Source organism: Cervus canadensis, chromosome 25 (genome assembly GCF_019320065.1).
Source record: "Cervus canadensis isolate Bull #8, Minnesota chromosome 25, ASM1932006v1, whole genome shotgun sequence".
Taxonomy (NCBI): Eukaryota; Metazoa; Chordata; class Mammalia; order Artiodactyla; family Cervidae; genus Cervus; species Cervus canadensis.
In genome coordinates, this window is record NC_057410.1 from 10,013,245 (window position 1) to 10,037,246 (window position 24,002).

General features: G+C 40.5%; 1 protein-coding gene and 1 pseudogene across 6 annotated transcripts in view; both read right to left on the reverse strand.

Annotated features, from left to right (window-relative positions):
• The window catches only part of GRIP1 (glutamate receptor interacting protein 1), a 718,721-nt gene that overhangs the window by 94,015 nt on the left and 600,704 nt on the right, over positions 1-24,002 (reverse strand). For 3 of the 6 annotated variants that reach the window (XM_043446765.1, XM_043446767.1, XM_043446766.1), the window contains exons 8-11: positions 16,774-16,921; positions 14,817-14,986; positions 6,844-6,999; positions 6,023-6,178 (exon numbers count right to left, since the gene is read on the reverse strand). In XM_043446765.1, the coding sequence (XP_043302700.1) occupies positions 6,023-6,178; positions 6,844-6,999; positions 14,817-14,986; positions 16,774-16,921 (630 nt within the window). The remainder of the gene's footprint in view (positions 1-6,022; positions 6,179-6,843; positions 7,000-14,816; positions 14,987-16,773; positions 16,922-24,002) is intronic. The other 3 variants (XM_043446768.1, XM_043446770.1, XM_043446769.1) reach the window with 1 other exon arrangement.
• LOC122427860 lies at positions 1,921-2,064 on the reverse strand (annotated as a pseudogene).

A 24,002-nucleotide genomic window follows, 5' to 3' on the forward strand; every position in this document is an offset into this window, starting at 1 on the left:
AATATTTCCCTTTTTGGAACCAGTCCCTGGTCTGCTGAGTTAAGGAATGAGATGCTGGTCCTTCAGGACCCCGATTTTTCTATCGTGGATCATGCCAGCATTCAGGCTGACACTGCAGAGGATGGTGAGATGTATCCTTTTCCCATGAGGAGTAAGGAAAATCTACTTCTTCTTAAGAGGCACTGTCACTGTTCTTTCCCAGCAGGATTAATGTCACTGAGGCTAAAGTGGCCTGCATTAGGGGGTGAAAGTAGCTTCCAACCCTCATCTTTCTACAGATGGTGGCTTACCGTCCCAAGATATAACACATAGACTATCAAATATCAATTCAGATCGTGTTTTCTAGTGTGGCTTTGTTAATATCAACTGTACCCTGAGTACTCTCCAGATCACACATTTTGTTATTGGTGGCACAAAACCAGTAGAAGATACCATTACATGTCAGTAAAAATCTGGAGGGCTGCATTTCTTCCCAGTTAGTATTCATAGCAGGTGGGAATATAATATTAGAATATCACCCTTGGGCAGATGACCGGCACTCTGTCTTCTGAGTGAAGATTTTTGGACTTCAACAGGTATACTTTACTTTATATGGGACTTTCTATAGGTCCACATTAATATTTTTTCCATTTACCATCCCAATTTGGCATAGATTTTTGGACTACTCAATTGGAGTTAAAAGTCATTTTTGAATTGTTAAGTCAGCTGATTACCATTTCCACTAAGAAAGAATCAAGAAGGAATCGGTCAATTTAATAGTAATGGGGGGATTAGTTTAGATATAGCAAAGACTTTCTGAGGGAAAAGACACACTATATTTTTCTGAAACAGAAGACAGTTGAGGAATTTCATTTTCTAGAAGGTTTTGAAAATAGAAATAAGTATTAATTCAAATGGGTTATCATTAAATCTATAACCTCTACCTGGAGGCAAGCTGAGATGGTAGAAATTATGAGGACATTTAATTTAGAATTAAAAATGTATTAAACATTGGTTTTATAATTTTATGAAGAGTACAGGATTATATTAAATAACCCAGGATTTTACCATTAACTCTCAAAGTCCTCCAGAGAAAGCACTGGCAACCCACTCCAGTATTCTTGCCTCGAGAATCCCAGGGACGGCAGAGCCTGGTGGGCTGCCGTCTATGGGGTCGCAGAGTCAGACACGACTGAAGCGACTTAGCAGCAGCAGCAGCAGCTGAAAAGTCCGCTGAGGTACTAGAATCTGTTCTTTGAAATAGTACACTTTCATTGGAAATTGCATGCACTGATTACTCACACGTATTAAAGTCTTGAAAATGACCAACAGAGATAAACAAGATAAACTATAGATTTAAAGACGATAGGCCAAAAACAACAACAACAACAACTAATATTACTTGGAGGAGAAAAAGATGAGTTTGATTATCCTGCTTCATTAACGTGGTCAAAAAGCAGGAGAAAATAAAAGTTATCTCTGAGTCATAACCTGGCAGTTTAAACTTCTGTATAATGCACTCTCTCTCTCTCCAGCAGCAAAGCAGCAAACACTCCTGCCAGGTATTGGCTCTGGTCTGTGACGTGCCTGTTTCCACTCACAAGTGAAGATGGACATGACCACACTGCCGACATGCTGTGTTTGAACACTGCTAACGGGTGTGTGCCAAGGTTGTGTTCAGGATTTACATCTGCTCTGTCCTCTTCTCCCTCCTTTCTGGAGGTTTCTGCAGGAGTTCACCCTGTGTTTTTGTCAATCCTTGTTCTTCCTACTGTAAGGAAGGGCCAAAGTCATGGGAGGCCAGAGAGGACTTCTTAGCTCTGAAGTTTAAAAATCTGCCAAATGTCTCCTTAATTTAGACAGCTGTGAAATTTATTGTCAGATACAAAAAGCATTTGAAAAGTATATAGAGAAATGGACCTCAAAGATTCATTTTTTTTAAAAGGGAAAGCACAAACACAGTCCCCCTATCACAAATTATGCAGTGGAAATTGCAGGGGTCAGTGTATGTGGACTACAATGGATAAGCCTCACCCTGGGAAGACCACCTTCGTGATCATGGTATCTCCCCTGCCAGGTAATTATCAAAGATTTATTCATATACTGTGCTTACAATTATTGGATTCTGTAACTGAAGACCTGTATCTCACCAAAGTGTTCCACACTAGAGTCCACATTGTATATCACATGATCCAGTTCAGGAGACAGTCGGAGTGGCCAACAGTTCCCTCCTCCAGATAGGGGTAGGGCAGCTCTTAAGCTTCGAGAGCTCTGTGCACGGTCATTTTAAAAGCTTACCATGAGCTGCCTTTGAATTCCGGTTGCTTTTCAGGGGCTGGTGGCAGGCACAGAAATTGTTAGGTTGTTTCATTCTCTTCCTTTCAGCTCTGTTCAGTGGTGCCCTCCCTAGCAGTAAGGGATGACCACAGAAGAGGCAGAGATCATTCTGAGAACGTGTTCTAAGGTCTACCCTTTGCTGCAATTCAGGCCGACTGGAAACAGGAAAGCGTCTACACTGGCCCTGTGTACCGGAGCAGGAAGCTGGGGGGAATAGCCAGATCCACTGCTCAGTCATGCCCCGCCATCACAGGGGATGATGGGCTTCTGGGAGGGGCCTTGATCTTCTGTGGCAGAAAAAGGGGCAGCTCATGCTGCGGGGGAAAGGTCAGTGAGAATACGGAAGCGGTGGCAAGTGGGTTCCCTCTGTGACATGGCTCTGCCACCCTCCCAGGGCTTTGTGACACTCCCGGAAGCCGCTGCTGGGGGCACTTAACATTTTCCTTGTGACACAAACATGACTTTCCTCTTTTAATCCTTGTAACATGCTGTAACAGGCTTCCTGTATTTTCCTCCTTGGTCAATAACAGAGAATGTTTGAATATTTATGTGAGAAAATTTCATTCTTTTCTGGCCATGTCCTTCCTTTGTATTAGAAACGTAAGAATTTTTTTCTGTTTTGCTCTGGCTTCAACTGATCACCAATACAGCTAAGAGATTTTTATTATATTTGCTGTGACTTTACCATGATTCACCATCCATACAAATGGCCTGGTTGCTATAGGAACGTAAGTATTAGAAAAGGGGTAGTAAATGGTGGCACCAAATAAAGACATAAATAAAGTGGTGGAAATAAACCATAATATAGTGAGAGTGGCAATAAAACTTTTATTATCAGTTATTTGGGAAAACCTTTACCTCTAACGTGACCATACCAAGTTCAAGCAAAGAATAAAAGAAAGACAGAGAAAGAGAAAGAAAACCAAAAGACTAAACCCTCAGTTTTCTTCTAATTTTGGAGAATTAGCATTAGTTGCTTAGGTTTTTCTGAAGTGGGAATAAAAGTTTATAGCTTTCTGAATCATCTTGTGTGATTAAAATACAAAATGTATGATTTCCTGAGATACACATAAATTCTGGTAGATATATGGTCAGTGGTGCTCTAGTGGCTAATGTCTACAGCAAATGCTAAAAGCAGATTTCTAGAACCAGGTTTCTGCTTATGCTTCTCTATTATGTTGGAGAATAATGTGCTGTTTTAAGAGAGAATTTATCACTAGGTTATGGGTATTGGTGACAGTGTGGCCTTGGCCTTGTTTCCTACAACAAAATTCAAGATGTACAAACATCAACCTGCAATAGCCAAACAGATTATCATTTATTTGTCATCACTAATGTCCTTAATCAAGCTAGCAGTCTTACCTAACACAGACAAATGTTTAGCCATTAAAGCAGAAGTGCAAACACGAACGCATTCGTTTTAATTGCTCCTCCCTGCTGAGGGTTGTTAGCCTGCTTTCTCTCAGTGAGCGGTGCCGCACATGAAGCCATTTTATGTAAAAATTTCATCTACAAATATCCACTACAAATCCTGATTCATCACATGGGAAGATTCAACATATATTATGCCTAAGTCTTGGAGCAGGGTTAGTATTTCAAATATAGGCATCATAATAGCAAACACGTAAACTATTCAAAATAGCTAACAATTAAATAGTGCTTACTATTTACTATGTATTATTGTAGCATATATATATATCATATTATATATATTGCATATATATAGTTATAATACTTATTTCATTGGGTAATTGTGAATATTATATGAGAATATATCATTATTCATACATACATATGAACATATCATATATATAAGAATATATAGTCTAGAACTTCCAGATGTTCAAGATGGTTTTGGAAAAGGCAGAGGAACCAGAGCTCAAATTCCCAACATCCGCTGGATCATCAAAAAGCAAGAGAGTTCCAGAAAAACATCTATTTCTGCTTTATTGACTGTGCCAAAGCCTTTGACTGTGTGGGTCACAATAAACTGTGGAAAATTCTGAAAGAGATGGGAATACCAGACCACCTGACCTGCCTCTTGAGAAACCTGTATGCAGGTCAGGAAGCAACAGTTAGAACTGGACATGGAACAACAGACTGGTTCCAAATCGGGAAAGGAGTATGTCAAGGCTGTATATTGTCACTCTGCTTATTTAACTTATATGCAAAGTACATCATGAGAAACGCTGGGCTGGATGAAGCACAAGCTGGAATCAAGATTGTTGAGAAGCTCCTTGTTCTCATTTTGACTAAACTCCATCTTCCCTCCATTTACCTATATTAAAGATGACAAATCTTGTATGTGAAGGGATATGCACATCAAAGCCAGGAATACACCGCAGCAGTGGTCAGCCATGGTTTGCTTTGTAAGGAAACCTTCAAGTTCCTGCAACACGAAGAGACCATTTCCCAGTTTGGGTGATGGCCAGTCTCCCACACTACTGGTGGTGCTGGGAGGCCTGGCCACAGACCCACTTCTGAAGATGACTCTCTGGCAAGCAAGCTGAAGAGCCAATAGATCCAACCACCTCTCTTCACAAGAATGTTTTCTCTTTAACACCAGTCTTGAAGTACTTGGGTTTGGCTGCCTTTAGTAGCTTAAGAGTGTTCCCTACTTTACCTCCATGGTAAACACAAGAAGAGATCCCATCTTCTTTGAGTTGCTTTATGGGAATCACAATCATGGTCACCAGAAAAAAAAAAATACAAGAAACACTTACCTCTCTCTACACGGGTTAGATCTGGCTGGAAAACTAGGTGTTCTCTTCCTTTAAAACTTACATGATTATGGTGAGACATTCTGTTCTGCCCTCCCACTCCCACAAAAGAAAAATTCAGGAGTGATGTGTTTCTTCCCCTTTTCCCTAAGGCATTTGATCACCCTTTCTTCTTTACACGGACAAGCAGCTATCCAGAAGCAGGCTGCCAACCACATCTTCCTAGTCTTGCCTAGTCTATAACATGCTTGGCTGTCCTAGAAGATATAGTTCTAAGAGTCGTAGTTGAAATTCCTAGTCTTTAGGATACCTGTGGTAAAGATAAGCATCCTTTCAATGTTCCTGACACTTGAGTGGGTAACAGATATATGTTAGGGCAATGCTTTTCAGTGAAGCAGGTTCCCTGGGAAAGTATTAGAATCTTCAGGCGTGAAATACAGATAGAAAAGGCACATTTAAGGGGAATAAGCTATAGTTTGAAAGGCATATTTAAACTTATTACTGTCTTTTTTTGCAGGGGTGATTCATGAAATATGAAATTTATAATAATACTATACAAATACATGGGACTCATATTTACCAAAAGGGGATCCAGTTTTCAAAGTGAATAAGTGGACCCAGCTTTAGTCAATAAGAAACAAAGGACAATGGTTTCATGTTCAAAGGTACCCAGGATATAAGGAAGGAGTCTTAAAGAAAGAAATTACATCTTTGATTTTATCAGATCAAAAGAGCAAGAAAAAAAAATTCAAATAAAACGTTGTAGGCAAAGGTAGGACAAACTAACTAACCCAGTCTGAAATTGTATTTGGTTCAATTGTTATGTTGATAAGGGATATCATTTCAATGGTCTTTGGCACAGGGTAGCGAGTTACTTATTTTCTTCTGTAAAACACTCTTCCTATAGGTTTCCTTACATTCAAGATGCCAATGGACCCACAAGTTTTTTTTTCAGGCCAAAAGACATTGGTTGACATTTCACTTACGTGAGCTTTTGAAGTCTTTCTTTTTCAGTCTCCTCCTCATCATGGTTCCACGTGGGCTAGTGGAGTAGAGGCTTCGAGGCAAAGTCCCCATGTTCAGGGAACTCAGGCTGTATGCACTCATGGAGGTAGGAGAGAAGGATGAAGACACCAAAGCCGCTGTAAGAGAGTGGAGACTTGGCACAGAGCATTCTCAGGTGGGGTGTGAGCCCGCCACGCCTGTTAACCAGCAACAACCCAGAAAGACACACAAGATGCACAGCAATGGTGGGCAGGTAGCTCCAACCAATCAGAGACCAAGTCTCAGGAGCCATGGAGACAGCGCTTTAGAATCTGTGTTCTAAGAGCCCAGAAATGCCTGAGGAGCAGCATTGACGCCCGTGAGTACAATGCAACATAGAGAGCCTCTAGGAGTTTTGCTTTAGCCAAAAAAGAAAACATTAAAGCAAGTTTCTCCATAAACAACTCAATGCTTCAGATACGTAATCTCATTTTCATAGACAGCTTCCGGCATGAACTTCACAAGTGGTTCCGTATACACAAATAAGATCTGGGAACATTATCTTCTATATAATATTCTGCATTGCTATTTCCTGACCACACATAAAGCATTCTGAACATTTACATCCTCTCTTAACAACAAATGCTTTCTAATGGAAAAGAGAGACTTAAGAGATGAGACAGAAATGAGAAGTTGCTACTACCAAAAAAAAAAAAAAGAACACCACACCCATGAAACCAAATATGATATGAATCAGATGAAGAAGGCAGGAGAAGAATATAATTTAAGTAAAAGACCAGGAGGAGGAAGCCTGGAACATTACGAGGGCTGTTTGGAGGAGGCGCTTTCATGCATGTCGGGGCCGGCGCTCTGCAATGGTCAGGGTGGTAGGTGTTATAGTGATGGCAGGTATGAAGGTTGCAGTAGTTGCTGGCCCAGGAGTCCCAGGGAAGTTGCCTGTCGCTCCTCTGAATTTTCACTGCCCACATGAAGTGATGATGAGAAATAAGAAAAAACAGACAAACAAAGAACCAAAAAAGAGGAGAAAGTAACTGAACTGCACAAATAAAAAGTAACAACAACAACAAAAAAAATGAAGGCTGCTTGCACAAAAAAAAAGGGAAAAAACCTGGCTTTGGCCATTTCTCAGTGGTCAGCAAAACCTATGATTAACACCAGGGATGGTAACTTTTCATCTTCCCAACAATAATGCATGTCTTTCCCCAGCCCATTTTTTTCCTCCTTTTAACATGACTACTGAATCAATTTCTAATCTCCCCCTGTGCTTCACAGCAGAGATTAAAACATTTTTTTTTTTTAACTTAAAAGTCAACCCTGCAAGATCTATGGCACAAGATTAGTAATTAGAGATTTGCAAATCTTGGCCAGTTAGTGGCTCTTGTTTTGAGAAAAAGAAAAGAATGAATGATAAATCATACTGGCTCCTGATTCAAAGGATGTACTGTTCACACATCACAATTTACTGCTCTGACATTTTAATTACACTACTATTCATCACTTGAACTACAATAAACTACTCTATCAGGATCTTATCCATACCCCTAACAAGAAGATGCAAGTCTCAATATACTTTAAAATTTTGGGGGTATTTTTAAAAGCTGTATTTACATTTGAAAGAAGGCATTAAATTATTAAAAATATTTCAAATATTCTTGTATTTCTTTAAGATGTCTGAAATTTTAATAAAGCTAATTCCAAAATTCTGGTGTCCTCTTTATGTTTTAAAAAATGTATATCATACTTCCATTCTAATTTCAATATTGTTTAGATTTGATTTTCTACTCAGTGGTCTCAAAGTATGAGCACTTTTATGTTTGTTACTATATTGATCTGAAAATTTTCACTTAACTATCTTAAAGAATGAAAAATAAAATAAGAACTTCTCTCTATTGTCATGATTCTAAGATCAGGTGCCTTACATATGAATTATTTTGCAGTATTTGTTCATGGAGTGAGGTCAGATACTCTGTAAGTATTTAAAGGAGAGTTCTTTGGGTAAGAGTTTAAATTATACCATCAGTGACATCAGCCTCGCTGACCACATCTCAGCCTTTCTGGAATGAGACAGATCATGGAACAAAAGCACTAGCATGAACGGATCACCACCGGCTGAGGCCAAGGGCTGAGGCTGTATTTCTGCTCTGGCTCCAATCCATCTTCTCTAACTGACCTTGACCAGTTACTCAACCTCTCTAAGCCACAGTTTCCTCATTATGTCAAGTAGAGACCACAAAAGCATCTATCCCAGAGGCCAACTGTTGAGAATATGTACCTAAGGTGCTTAGCATGGTGCTGGCACACAGAATAAAAACTAATGATTCTTTATTTAATAACATTGATACCATCTACTTTCTATCTACTTGCCAATGAATACTTTTTCTTTTCTTTTTTTTAAGGAAATAGGTGTATCTCTCACTCTACAAATTTCATTCACTGGACACAAGTTAAGAGACTGAGAAATCTGCAGCACACTTTCATGGCCACCATCATTTTGTAGTCCTGAACATATGGTCCTTTGCTTCTAACCACTTCAGTTTCTAATTTTGGGGTTTATCTCCCTCTCCACTAGTCTACTTTCAAGCTACCAAGCTACCACCTCCTTCACCTCGACCACTGCCAAATCTTCAGACTTGGCTCCCTGGTTCATCTCTTACATACCTACCTTCCAGGATCCATAGTACAGAATAATATTTTAAATACATAAATTAGATGATGCAACTCCCATTTAAGGTATTTCAATGGGTTACAATTACAAAGAGAATCAAACGTGAGCCCTGCTCATCTCTCTAGCTTTACCCCTTCTCACTCTTTCTACTTCTAATATTCTTCTCCTTCTTGTTTACATGGCTGGCTCAGGTGCTAAGTCATCCTGATCTCCCTGGATAGAGCAGTTGTCTCTCCTATGTTATCCCATTGCTTTTTTATTAATATATTCTTCATAGTTGAAAGGGCTTTATTTATTTAATATACTTTTAATGCTTGTTTCTCTATACTGGAATGTAAATCCCATGAGAATAGGAATCTACTTTGCTAGCCTTGCTCACTAGATGCACTGTGGCAACTAGAACAGAGCCTGGCATATAATGACTGATGAATGAATGAATGACTGAATGAACACATGCATGAATGAATAAGAATATCAGCCAGAGGGTCCATGTACACACTGTTGCAGCATTTTCCTTGTGATAAAGAGCATTTCGAGGCAAGTCTCTTTCGCCATCCTCATTTTACGTTCGGGTGTACCAGAAGACTTTTTAGCAAGATGCAGTCAGTGTTGGATCTGGCTAATCAATACTCACAGCCACTCTATTGAGCTCTGTAAAGTATCATGTGTTTCAAATGATGTACAGTGAGTAATGGTTAGATAGCATCACCGACTCAATGGACATGAATTTTAGAAAACTCTGAGAGATAGTGGAGAATAGAGGAGCGTTGTATGCGACAGTCCATGGGGTTGCAAACAGCTTGACATGAGTTAGTGACTGAACAACACAGTGTGTGAACTTCAGAATTCTCCACTCATTTTTTGACCCAGTTCTTTATGGAGTGCTGTGAAAATTACTCGGCAGTTTTGAGTTCTGTCAAGCTCAATTAAGAACTCAGTAAGGAAGATTCTGACCACCTATTGTATGTTTGGCACTGTGACATTTGTGGCAGGTTAAATGCAGGTCATTTAATTCAAGGGATTAGATCTGAAAGACAGAGTGCCTGAAGAACTATGGACAGAGGTTCGTGACTTTGTACAGGAGGCAATGATCAAGACCATCCCCAAGAAAAAGAAATGCAAAAAGGCAAAATGGTTGTCTGAGGAGGCTCTACAAGTAGCTGAGGAAAGAAGAGAAGCTAAAGGCAAAGGAGAAAAGGAAAGATATACCCATTTGAATGCAGAGTTCCAAAGAATAGCAAGGAGAGATAAGAAAGCCTTCCTCAGTGATCAGTGCAAAGAAATAAAGGATAACAACAGAATGGGAAAGACTAGAGATCTCTTCAAGAAAATTAGAGATACCAAGGGAACATTTCAGGCAAAGATGGGCACAGTAAAGGACAGAAATGGTATGGATCTAACAGAAGCAGAAGATATTAAGAAGAGGTGGCAAGAATATACAGAAGAACTATACAAAAAAGATCTTCACGATCCAGATAATCATGATGGTGTGATCACTCACCTAGAGCCAGACATTCTGGAATGTGAAGTCAAGTGGGCCTTAGAAAGCATCACTATGAACAATGCTAGTACAGGTGATGGAATTCCAGTTGAGCTATTTCAAATCTCAAAAGACAATGCTGTTAAAGTGATGCACTCAATATGACAGCAAATTTGGAAAACTCAGCAGTGGGCACAGGACTGGAAAAGGTCAGTTTTCATTCCAATCCCAAAGAAAGGCAATGCCAAAGAATGTTCAAACTATTGCACAATTGCATTCATCTCACATGCTAGCAAAGTAATGCTCAAAATTCTCCAAGCCACACTTCAACAGTACGTGAACCGTGAACTTCCAGATGTTCAAACTGGATTTAGAAAAGGCAGAGGAACCAGAGATCAAATTGCCAACATCTGTTGGATCATTGAAAAAGCAAGAAAGTTCCAGAAAAATACCTACTTTTGCTTTATTGACTATGCCAAAGCCTTTGACTGTGTGAATCACAACAAACTGCTGAAAATTCTTTAAGAGATGGGAATACAAGACCACCTGACCTGCCTCTTGATAAATCTGTATGCAGGTCAGGAAACAACAGTTAGAACTGGACATGGAACAACAGACTGGTTCCAAATCGAAAAAGAAGTTCATCAAGGCTATATATTGTCACCCTGCTTGTTTAACTTAAATGCAGAGTACATCATGCTAAATGCCAGACTGGATGAAGCACAAGCTGGAATCAAGACTGACGGGAGAAATATAGATAACCTCAGATATGCACACCACCCTTATGGCAGAAAGTGAGGAAGAACCAAAGAGCCTCTTGATGAAAGTGAAAGAGGAGAGTGAAAAAGTTGGCTTAAAGCTCAACATTCAGAAAACTAAGGTCATGGCATCCAGCCCCATCACTTCATTGCAAATAGATATGGAAACAATGAAAACAGTGAGAGACTTTATATTTTTTGGTTCCAAAATCACTGCAGATGGTGACTGCAGCCATGAAGTTTAAAGATGCTTGCTCCTTGGAGGAAAAGCTATGACTAACCTACACAGCATATTAAAAAGCAGAAACATTACTCTGCCAACCAAGGTTCATCTAGTGAAAATTACAGTTTTTCCAGTAGTCATGCATAGATGTGAGAGTTGGACTGTAATGAAAGCTGAGTGCCAAAGAATTAATGCTTTTGAACTGTGGTGTTGGAGAAGACTCTTGAGAGTCCCTTGGACTGCAAGGAGATCAAATCAGTCAATCCTAAAGGAAATCAGTCCTGAATATTCCTTGGCAGGACTGATGCTGAAGCTGAAACTCTAATACTCTGGCTACCTGATGTGAAGAACTGACTCATTTGAAAAGACCCTGATGCTGGGAAAGATTGAAGGCAGGAGAAGGGGACAACAGAGGATGATATGATTGGATGGCATCACTGACTTGATGGACATCAGTTTGAATGAGCTCCGGGTGTTGGTGAGGGACAGGTAAGCCTGGCATGCTGCAGTCCATGGGGTTGCAAAGAGTCATACACGACTGAGCAACTGAACTGACCTGAACTGAAATGTAGGGCATAATACTTACTTTGACTTGAACTATTATTGGGGACTAAATCTTCATATACATAAAATAATTAAGAGACAAAAATTATATAAGATAATGCACAAAACTGCCTGCCATGTGTAAAGAATTTAAAAGGCGTTCAACAAACAATGTAGGCCAGAGAAGATAGCGGTAGCCTATTTTGAATGTGCACTCTAAATCTCTTCTGCTTTATGGTGATGTACTTTATACTCATATGTTAGGCGAGGATTTCAGTAAAAATAAGATGTCACATTTTTGATGCTCCTTCATTTTGAAAAAAAAAATTTATTTACATTCTCCCACTTAATGGTCCCCATAATATGAATAACAGTTAACTTTCACTGAGCCCTCACTATATACCAGGCACTGTGCTAAGTACTTTTACATGGATTATCTCAGATAATACTCATAAGACATCTATGAGGTATGAATTATGATAACACCCATTTTACAGATGAAGAAACTGAGGTATAGAAAAGTTGAGTAACTTGCTAAGCTCCCAATGGTGGAGCCAGAATTAAAGTTCTGAGAGTCTGACTCTGAGTCCCTGCCCTCAGCCACCACACTATACTTGCCTCTTCCTCTGTCTGTTCCTAAGTCCTTTGTACAGAAAATAAACAGTACGGAAAACATAATGTTTTTTCTATCCTCCCATGCTGACATTGCTATTGAAATCTGACATGGGAGGTACTTTCGTTCTCTTCTCTAATTGTACCCTCTTATCTAGTCCAGGACTTCAAAGGTATAGGCAATAGGTACATTGTTGGTTGCTCAGAGATGGTAGTTCTCCTGGTACTGAATTATAGAACCTCAAGACTCCGCTCACATTTTCTTTTCCAAAGTTTCCTCCAAGCAAGACTATGTCTCCCAAAGACCCTCAGGGGCACACTTTCTGACCTCTTTAAAAACTCATTCTTATGGCTTTTTGAATGCTGCTATTTCCCAGCAAAACGCAGAGCAAATCTATTCCGGGTTGATGTGTCCATTTCTATATTTCCCTGAAAATACTATGGTGAATGCTTTCTTGCTCAGCAAAATCTGGGAAATGTTTTATTTCTATCTACCCAGGGGATGAGAGACATGCTGTTTAAGCATCAGAAATCTTGAAAAAAAAAAAAAAAAAAACCTAGAAATTTCTTATGGAAAAAGGTAAAACTATATAACAATTCTATTACATCTCAAAGCAGAAGTTTGAGAATCATAAACATTATAACAAGTTTGGGGTATATTTTCTCTTCTTAATTGGGATTTAATTACATTTAAGACCCATTATTTATTTCCTTTTGGAAATACAAGTCTGATTTTAATGTAAAATGTAGGGAGATACTTGCATGTTAGACAAAGAAGATGGTGAACAATTTTCAACAATAGTGGATGACAGGCTCAGAAGCAAGAGTCAGAATTACTAAAATTACCAGCCCTTCGCCCCCCTGCAAAATCACAAATGACATCAGCTTTTCCATAGTGAGGAGAAAAAAAGTTAGTTCTTGGTCTCCATCCCCTTTATATATAAATTCATCATCTCAGACTGTCTTGGTAGATAAAAACATTTAATATTTCATGAGTGGAAACTATTTGAACTATGATTTGTTCACATGGCAAATAAAAGGCAGGGAAAATGAGGTTGCTAAAGACAACGACATTTTTATAGGGTCTGTTCACATTTCTGATTCTGATACTAGAATTTACCAAGCAAAATCTCATGCTGAAAAAGCACTAGGCAGTGTGTACTGTGATGCCTGCTGGGCTTCAAATCCAGTGGCACTTTCAGATGAATTTAGAAGAAACTTAACAGCTTTAGAAATCTCCCTTCTCCGTCAGCGAGCGGGAAAGGCCCGCACATCCTCCCGACAGGAACGGACCAGTCCCATGAATTGTACCCCCTTATCATTTCCATTCAAACGAGGCAGAATTTCTGTTCATAACCTGCCTCGGCGGCCTCATTTCTCCAACTCCAAAGTGTAAAATTAAAATCTGATAAAGGGAATGCTGTACTGGAGATTTTCATTAGCTCCAGAGCTGTCTAAGCTCCATTTAATTAAAAAAGGTTGCATCCAGCTGACTCATTCAGTATGAAAATTATTTTGTGCCTCTTTTTTTTCAAACTGTGGAAAAGTGCAGTGTATTTTAGAAGGTTGGAGACATAGGAAATAAACAACCTCCTCAGAAGCAAAATTTTGGTTCCGGAGAAAACTCTTTCTCTCTAAACATAAAGAAATGTGTTCCTCACCTCTAGGGAGCCTGATAGTACTGGTGGGGCTTTAGAAGTTGGTTTCAAGGAATAAAACAGGAGAGTGCTTGATTTAAGGAAGAGGAGCAAGGGAGAGGTTAGAACAAAGACCCCACTGGAGAGTCGTACTTCATTTGATTTTGGGCTCAAAGTCCTTTTTCTTGCACTGAGTTTTATTTAAGGATGCCTAGGTGGGACAATGTATAAACACTCAGCAAAAGATCTGTAAGCTTCAAGACAGTGAAAATTCAGATTCCCTCAGGTGAAACTTGTTACTGCATAATCCTCTAGTCAAATATTCTGACACTCCTAGGAGAAATATTTGGTCGGAAGTTTGTTCTCCATTCTAAGGAAAAAAACTACTCTGAAAAACAGACAAAATCTCTCATAAAACTCTTTTTCCCCTGAAATATTTGAAGATCTGGCATAAATGCCCACTTCATAACTATTTTTAAATAGTGGGAGTTTTAGTATTTGCCTTTACTGTCCTTTAAGCAGAGTAGAAATTCAATGCAAATCACAGGAAGTCAAATTATTTCCTTTCTTTCCACACTCAATTTGTACCAAAGGCTTAAAAAAACAAACACACAGTACAAACATGAAAATTCTATTTCAAGTAGTGTTTCCTCAATTTGGGGGTTTCAGGTAAAACACCTGTGGCTTGGTCAAAGGGATTGGGAAGATGAAGAGGTATAAACAAAGACCGCCTGTTGTTTGAAAAGAAATGATAGAGGCAGAATTAAACTTGGCCTATCTCTGCTTTCTAACTCTGCTGGAGAAGCAGTCATTGCAAGGGGAAGACAACACAGGTTTATCTGGAAGGATCCTCTCACCGTGGTCAGGTCCCTTCAGGGCCAGGCGGGTCTGATGATGGGGAAGAATCTCAAGCTTGACCTGGTCGGTGGTGTTGGCCAGGAACTGGGTTGCTTCTGCGAGCGTGCAGTACTCCATGCTGGTGCCGTCGATGGACAGGATGTGATCACCCACGTGCAGAGCACCACACCTATGAAAAGGAGAAGGTGACGGCACGCCTTCCTCTTTGGATTATGACTTTCACGTCCTCACACTTAAAACTTCACAGTTTTCATTTACTCAAGGGAAAAAGGAAATGATTGAATGTCATAGGAAACACTACCTGTCAAGTATTAACTATCTTGGGTATGAAGAGGAATGTAAAACCTTGTAGAAACTGCAGAAAAACTTAAGGAAAGGTTTTTCCTTGTCCTTTATAAAAAATATTATTTTGGGGGTGGCAGTGCTGAAAGTTGAGGGGAAGTGAGCAAGCGAGGAGGGAAGAATAGGAAAATGTTTTCCTTTGACTTTTTTCCTGTGATTTCTCCCCCTGAGTTTTTATATCTATAAATATGAGTTGGTAAGTATTCAGAATGTAAAGGTGGGACTTGCAGAATGGGAACTCGGTCATTTACAACTATTTTCTTGGGAGAATAACTTGGGAGAAAGATTCAGCTAGTGCTTGCTCGGAATCATCTCACACATGCTACCAGATCACCAGTTCTTGATTATTTTGTTATTCTGGAGATAAACATTTATGAGCACAAAAGCTCTCAGTGATGATGGAAATGAGGCAGGTGTCAAAGAGTAATCAAAGGAAGCCTCTGTGAGGGGGACGATGGGGAGGAGGAGGGGTGGGCTGCTACATCTTGCTGAACTCAAGAGACTGGGTGGGTTGAGAACAGCACACACAGCCGTCAGCATCTCGAGGTGCCAGTCAAGTGGACAGCTGCTTAAACTGCTTACCCTCTGCCACAGGAGAGCAACAGAGGGAGAACATGAGAGCTTCCTGCACCACTCAACGGGAGGGCATCCCTGAATCCATCACCATCACTGTTAAAGGCCTGAATGCAGCCAAGAGCACAGTGGAGCTATAGCCTGACCACTACAGGGGTGGCTGCAGGGCATCAGAGTCAGAAGGTCGCCAGGAAGGGAGGAGAGGGTTGGAGACACGCAGGGAGACCGGGCATTGGGGCAGATCTAAACGCTTGCACGATGACCACAGTCTACTCAAGACAAAAGCATTTCAAGTCATCCCTCCCATCTAAAGATAAAACTCCACTTGGGTGCACCTGGAGTGCTTCAGCTATGGGAGGTGGGGGTTTTCTCACCAGGAGCAGTTAAATAATTTATTAGGTGGTAAGGTAGTCTTCTCCACCTCCCCATTTATAAATCTACCAGAAGAAGACTTTGGGATAAAAGACTGGCATTTTTATGTCATGAGAAAGAACGATGTTTTGGGGGACCCTTGAATATAGTGAAACTCTAAGATTAACATAACAACAGTGGAGGGCCTTTCTTTAAAGACTGTATCATGTTTAAAATGTTGTTTTACTTCCTGAAGAAAAAAGGAATAAGATTGTATGGTGGCAGGATTTAATTGTTCACAATTCAAGAAACCACACGACTTCTCTGCAGGGAGCATAATAAAGGTCTGCTTAGCTACCCTCAACCAAAAATGGGCTATTACTCTAGGACACAGTAGGTGAATGTACATAGTTGCTTGAATTTTTCTTATTTCTAAAGGCCACACCAAACATTTGGATGAAGCAAGATTACTTCATGGGGTAGCTGATAAGGAAGGTAAAATTTTAAGCTCTAGAATACTAACTTGTTTTGTATATGAAGCTTGTATAAACTGGCAGAAGAGCTGTTTTGTTTTACCTGTGTGTGCATGTGTGTAGGTATTACATATGTGTGTATACAGATATGAATATATCTCTACACAGTTTAACACGCATGCAATTTGGAAAAGTAGGCACTTTCTATGACACTCACCTGTCTGCAATACTTGCAGATTTGATTTTGTCTATGACAATGACCTGTTTGTTACAGCACATCGAGGTAGTTAGGGCCACCCCAAGGCTGGCACCTGGAGTTTTGGCAACTTCAACTAGTAGTGGTCCGGATGCTGTTGCCACAGAATCTATGGAAGAAAATTTCAGAAAACAAAACAGAATGAATAAGCAAACAAACACAGAAAAAAGGTGGAGAACGTTCAGTCTGGTGTTGATCTGTTAATGTTATTGTCAAAACTTTAGTTTTCCTTCCATTTAACATCTCCACCTCCAGTGAGTGGTAACTCCTTAGGGCATCTTTTAGGATGCCTGTTCTATCCAGCTTGTATTACAGTAATATGTGCATGGGTTTACCTCTTCAATTAAAATTTAAGCTTCACATCAGTTGGGATAATGTCTTATGTTTCTTTATGCCTTCTACATTACTTGATATGTGTGTGCATGCTAAATCGCTTGATACAGTGCCTGGCAAATACTGGGTCTCTGAAGAATAGGGTTTAAAAGTTAATTAACTCAATAAACATTTTAGAACCTTCTATGGATGGATGGATAGATGAATGAATGGATGGATGGGTGGGAAGGAAGGGTGAATAGACAATGTCCGTAAGTAGGCAAGTAGTAGGCAAGAAGTATGCTTCCCAAGCAGCACAGTGATCAAGAGTCCACCTGTCAATGCAGGAGACACAAGAGATGCAGATTTGACCCCTGGGTGGGAAGATGTCCTGGGGTAGGAAATGGCAATCTGCTCCAGTATTCTTGTCTGGAAAATTCCATGGACAGAGGAGCTTGGCAGGCTATAGTCCATGGGGCTGCAAAGAGTCGGACACAACTGAGTGACTGAGCTCACACACACAAAGGAAGGCATACACCAAGTTAAATTCGTGAGTCCTTTGGGTTTTCCCTATTCTAGATCTGATACAGGGTCATCTCTCCCTCAGGTGCATCTTCACACATGCTTTATTTTTAGCTTGGAACTCTCTTCATTCCTTCAACTGGGTACTCACCCTTGAGGGTATAAACTTCAATTCCTCTGGGAAGCCTCTCCTGACTTATGATCTGGTGAGAACCTTTCCTCCTATTTTCCTGCTTTGTTGCACACACCTCATTCTTTCTTAATGACTAGTGTGGACGACATGCCTCTGATCTCTGCCAGACAGCAGCTTGCTGTAAGGACAGAGCCTGTGTCCTGTCCATCACAGCATCCTCAGGGCCTGGCAAAGAGACTTGTGCATAAATAGTTGTTGAATGAATGTATGGATAAATGAGACAATGCGTGATGCTATTTAAAGCTCAGAAGAGGAAGAGATCATATGGTAAAGAGCCTTGGATGTGGATTTATAACACCTGTACTTCTTCTTTTCACAATATTTTGGTCATGGAAACATAGACCAGTTATGAAAACTAAGTCTGCTTGCTTACCTAGAAAGTGCTATCTTTACCTCAGTGTTTACTACAATGGGAATCAGTGTATAGTTGAAGCATTTTACAAAGTGCTATACACATAGAATATTATTATTGCATACTATGACCTTGAGCCTTTGAATCATCTTGTTTTTTAAGACTGTATATTTTCAGTAGTATTTTTATGACTTTCTACTACTCTGGTGTTTGGTACTAATATAACTTTGTCTTCCTTGAAAGTATATCTTCGTATCAATAAGCCAGCACTCAGATATGATGAACTAGCAAGTGTATTCCTATAGTGAAGCTCAGACAGTATGTGCTGACTCTGGAAGCTGAAAGACCCCTGGGACAGAGTCATCTTCAGTCCCAGATGAAGCAAGATATCTGTTAAATAAGGTAAAGATGAGAACAGTCATGCCAACCACATTCATAGTCCAGGCCTAAGGATTCTTGTATGCACTGTGTTTCTTAAATATCTAGTCCTAGAAAAAGTTAAGAGACCATTAGGGCCTGTACTTCTTCCTGTCAATTCCAGGGGAGAGTCTCACTAACAATAGCTGGGAGGAGCCAAGGGTCTTAGTCCAGTCAGAAGACCTTGTGATTCTGAGGTGTGCTGGCTGCAATTTTCCGATGAGTCTAACTCTGTGGTGGTGGCTACTCTCTGGTTCTGCTCACCCTGCCGTGTTGACAGCCTGACCTCGGGCCATTGACATCTGGCTTCTCTTCTTCTCCCTTGTTTCCCAGTTTGTTTCCCCCCAGTGCCTCTCTTGGTCATACGCTCCCCAGGGTCCTGCCTGACTCTCACCTTGCAGTTTATAGACAGCAGTCCCCAGGCCTATCTGAAACAGTGGTTTGCACCTGTCCTGCCCCAGTGGGACCTCCTCGTAAAGAATTCAGGTCAGTCCTTATCGCCCCTGTTTGAGTTATCCTTCCATCATGAGTATAGGCGATTCTTCCTCCTTCTCAGCTCTAATAGTCAAAGTTCTATTGCTGAAACAAATGCACATAATCTGATGCCTGTAGCTCCACCCCCAGGTCTGTTGTCCTTCTCTTCTTGGAGTTTGCTCCCTTGCAACGTCTCTTCCTGTTCAGATTGAACCTCACATGAGCTCTGGCCTAGTGGAGTCTTTTCTCACATTATCTTTACAGAACTTTCAGTTCAGTTCAGTTCAGTCGCTCAGTCGTGTCCGACTCTGCGACCCCATGAACTGCAGCACGCCAGGCCTCCCTGTCCATCACCAACTCCCAGAGTTTACTCAAACTCATGCCCATCGAGTTGGTGATGCCATCCAGCCATCTCATCCTCTGTCGTCCCCTTCTCCTCCTGCCCCTAATCCCTCCCAGCATCAGGGTCTTTTCCAATGAGTCAACTCTTCGCATCAGGTGGCCAAAGTATTGGAGTTTCAGTTTCAGCATCAGTCCTTCCAATGAACACCCAGGACTGATCTCCTTTAGGATGGACTTTAGGAGGACTAATTTTAGAAGGACAGATATCCCAAAGACTTGATGGATTTTAACAGATACGTTTGCGAGGAGACAATCACTTATATACTTCCACATGCTTTTCTGTCTAAATATAAATTCATGGGGCTTCCCAGATGAAAGTAATAAACTTTTCTGTTACTTATAACCTAACCTCTAACAAATGACAGAAACTGAGAACTGTTTCTTGGTGTCCCATTTTTCCTTCTTTCTTAGTGACAAGCTTTCTAAGTTTTAGCTGATTGGATGGCTGCCCAGCTAAGGACAACATTAGGATTAAAGATCAGAGTTTGTAAAGAGGTTATCAGCAGAGGTAAGAAGTTATTTAAATATAAACTCTTACAGTGCTATTCTTTTTTCCTGGCCTATATGTCAAGGTGTTAAAAATTATATTTTTGTAAGGTTCTAATGTTCCAGTTACAGTGAAGAATTAATATAAATTTTTTTCTTGTAGGAAGAAACAATAGGAATGGGAACATTAAGAAACATAGAAAAAGGGTATCATATTTTCTGCTATCATTAATTTAGAGGCGGAGAGAGACTACTCACAGCTGTTCTGGTGTACCTCTGGAATGGAAACTATTAATAGAATAACAGTCTCTCTTTAAGCAGTATTTGCCCCATTAAGGCTTTGAAGGAACAAATGAAATATTTCCATTTAGGGGAGCCTAAAGCAAGGAATGATTTTTTTTTAAACTTAAAATGGAAAGCTTTAGAACTTTGAAAAGAGAACCATAAACTCATGGTTAAAGGAAGAAGCAGTATGATTCTAAGCTGGGTTCAGGTCTGGAGGCCTGGAGGTGTGGCCCTAGATATGCCACCAACTTACCATATGGCCCAAGCCATCATCTCCCCTGGACCTAATTTTCTTCTGTAAAATTACGGGACTTCAGTAAAAGCTCCCTAATCCTGATAATCTATGTCTCTTCAGAGAAATAGCAATGTTAGGTAAGGAATAGCCTAATAGGACTCAGAAAATTAGAGAAACTTAATAAACGTTATGAAAATACATAATAGCTGAATTTAAATTCCAGTATCCTACTAATGAGACTTCCCAGGTAGAGCTAGTGGTAATGAACCTGTCTGCCAATGCAGGAGATGCAGGTGACGCAGGTTCGATCCCTGCTTCAGGAAGATCCCCTGGAGGAGGGCATGGCAATTCACTCCAGTATTCTTGCCTGGAGAATCCCATGGACAGAGAAGCCTGGCAGGCTACTGTCCATAGGGTCACTAAGAGTTGGACATGACTGAAAAGACTTAGCACAACACATCCTACTAATGGGTAGAAGAAGGGAGCTACAAGATATGAAAGTGATTCTAGATAATTATTGTTTATCAAGATGGGATGCAAAATCTCAGACACTTAAATATTTTGATGACAATGATAACATCCTTTAAAGACTGAGTTTGAGGGATTGTCCCTCATCACATAGTATGAAGGACTTCTTAGGGCACAGCTTTTAACTTTCTATCAAAACTGTGTCATATTGAGTTCTTAACTTATGCAGAAAAAAAAAATGATGAGGGAAAGAAGGTGCTTATCTTATGTAAAGATGATCATAGATTGTTGATAACAGTTTATGGAATATGAGCTCAGCCCTCTGGTCTCTCTCTTTAGCAGCCCAGAGTTTTATTTCACCATGATCACTCTCAAATTCATGTGGCCAGCACATATTCGGGCTTCCTTTGTGGCTCAGCTGGTAAAGAATCCACCTGCAATGCGGGAGACCTGGATTTGATCCCTGGGTTGGGAAGATCCCCTGGAAAAGCGAAAGGCTACTCACTCCAGTATTCTGGCCTGGAGAATTCCATGGACTGTATAGTTTTTGCGGTTGCAAAGAGTCAGACACGACTAAGCAACTTTCACTCACTAGCACACATCCTTCACTGATACCTTGAACAATTCCTGAAGGTCTCATAAGCCTATCAGACACAACATAACCAAACTGACTGGCAAGTCCACCCCACTCCACTGGTTCTTCTCCAGGTCCCCTCCTAAAGAATGACTCATATTTTACTCCATTATGGAAACCAGAAATTCAGGAGTCGTCCCCAACTCCATCTTCTCCTCACTCTCACAGATCCGTCTTGATTCTAATTCCTAAACAGATCTCAATTTCATTCTTTCTTTCCATCTCCACAATCACCATTTCTGTCCAAGTATCATCATCTGATCTATCCCAATCCTCCCACAGCTCCCACCTTCCCCAATTCAGATCCAATTTTTTAAAAGTGCAGATCTCATCATGCTAGCCTATCCTTAAAACCCTTCAATAGCTGTTCTTATAACAGGGTAAAATATATTATCACAGGCTTCAAGGACCTATAGGACCTGGCTCCTGCTTACCTCACCTGTTTTCTTTACCACCATGCTGTCTTTGTTCTCTCTGCTCCAGCTTCCTACTCTTTCAATTCTTAAAAAAAAAAAAAAAAGCATACTTTCCTGCCTCTGGTCCCTTGTATATACTATTCCATCTGGAATTCTCCAACTCCTCATTCCTGCATCACCTGCTTCTTTACCACTGCTCTGCTCAAATGTCACTTCTGCAGGACGCCTGCCCTGCCCTGCAAACCACGTCAACCTGCCTGCTATATGCTTTAAGAGCATCCCTATGCTTTCCCTTCACTGCACATCTAATAAATGTGATTCAACAATTAGTTGTTCAATTACCTCTTTGCTCTTTGATGAATAATGTAAGCTCCATGCTGCAGGGGTTGTGTATGCCTTGCTTATGACTGTGACTCTCTACAGTATCTATATAGCATCTAAGTACACAGTAGGTGCTCAATGTGACCTGTTGATGGAATGAGTGAAAGAAAGAAGGCCTGCTATTTTATTCAAGATGCAATGCTAGCAATAGTCATGATGCAGACATTTAAGTCACATTCTTGTGCTTGAGAGTTCCTAGCATGGTTGAAATCATGTTAACCCCATGATTAAATCTTTTGAATGGCTGTTCTTGTAACAGTGTCTATGCATACCCAGATGATGTTGATGAAGAGGGATATTTTTCCTTTGTCTAAATTCTAACCTGCATGATCTGTATTCAATGCCTCATAATACTAGACTGAGAAGTGTTTGAATTTATCTGATAGCAAAAGAATTAGAGAACAGCTTACTGGAAGAAAGGTAACCCACCTTCTTCCAGATGGAACTTGAACTTATTGGTCATTTCCCATCTGTAAGTGGGTAGTATAGCAAACTCTGGGAGTTGGTGATGGATAGGGAAGCCTGGAGTGCTGCAGTCCATGGGGTCGCAAAGAGTTGGACATGACTGAGCGACTGAATAGCAACACAGCAGCTAGAAATGGCCAAGTAAATGAGTTACCCCTAGGATTATGAACTCTTAGAAGAGACTGGCATCACTCAGGGATGAATGGTTCTGGAGGTTCAAAGGAGGGTATACTTATTTGTACATATCTCCACTCAACTTCTTTCCACAAAAGTCTGGAGGCTGCTTGTTTTAAACAAAGAAACAAATGTAACATAAAGGAGCAATCAGGAAGAGTAAAATACCTGTGAACACCTTGCCCACAAGGGTTAATAGAGATGCTTTGACTGAATTACAAAATGACTTTAAATTACAAGGAAATCCACGGAGATAGAAAGTAGATCGGTAGCTGCCAGGGATAGGGGGCAGAGGGGACTAGAGACTGACTGTTTACATTTTAGAACCAGGCAGAGCTGATGGCAGCATGACACTGTGAATGTACTAAATGCTACTGAATTTTAGACTTTAAAGTGGTTAATTATACATTATGTGAATTTCATTACAATTAGAAAATATGACTAAACTTCCTGGAAACCATGGTCAATCCTGCACTGTTGGAAAAGAGGAAGGCTTCTAGTCCCTACAGTGGAAATAAAGATTCTTGTAGCAGGGAGCTCTGAAAGATATCTCTTCCGTGGAGTTTTGTAAGTGTCAGTTGCTCAGTCGTTTCCGATTCTTTGAGACCCCATGGACTGTAGCTCGCCAGCCTCCTCTGTAGATGGAATTCTCCAGGCAAGAATACTGAAGTGGGTAGCCATTCCCTTCTCCAGGGGATCCTCCCCACCCAAGGATTGAACCTGGGTCTCCTGCGTTGCAGGCAGATTCTTTGCCATGGAGCCACTAGGGAAGCCCAGATATATTAATAGATGGTGCTGATATAATGGGGAGATGTCCTCAATGTATTTTCATAATGGCTGTTTCTTGAGGCATAAGATTAAAAAGCAAATCAGTGATGCTGTCTCTGTAATGAGACAAGATAATGTGATGGTCAGCTTGATCAAAAGACAGGCCCCAGGGCAGAGAGATTGGCTGTCTCTCTAGGGACCTACCT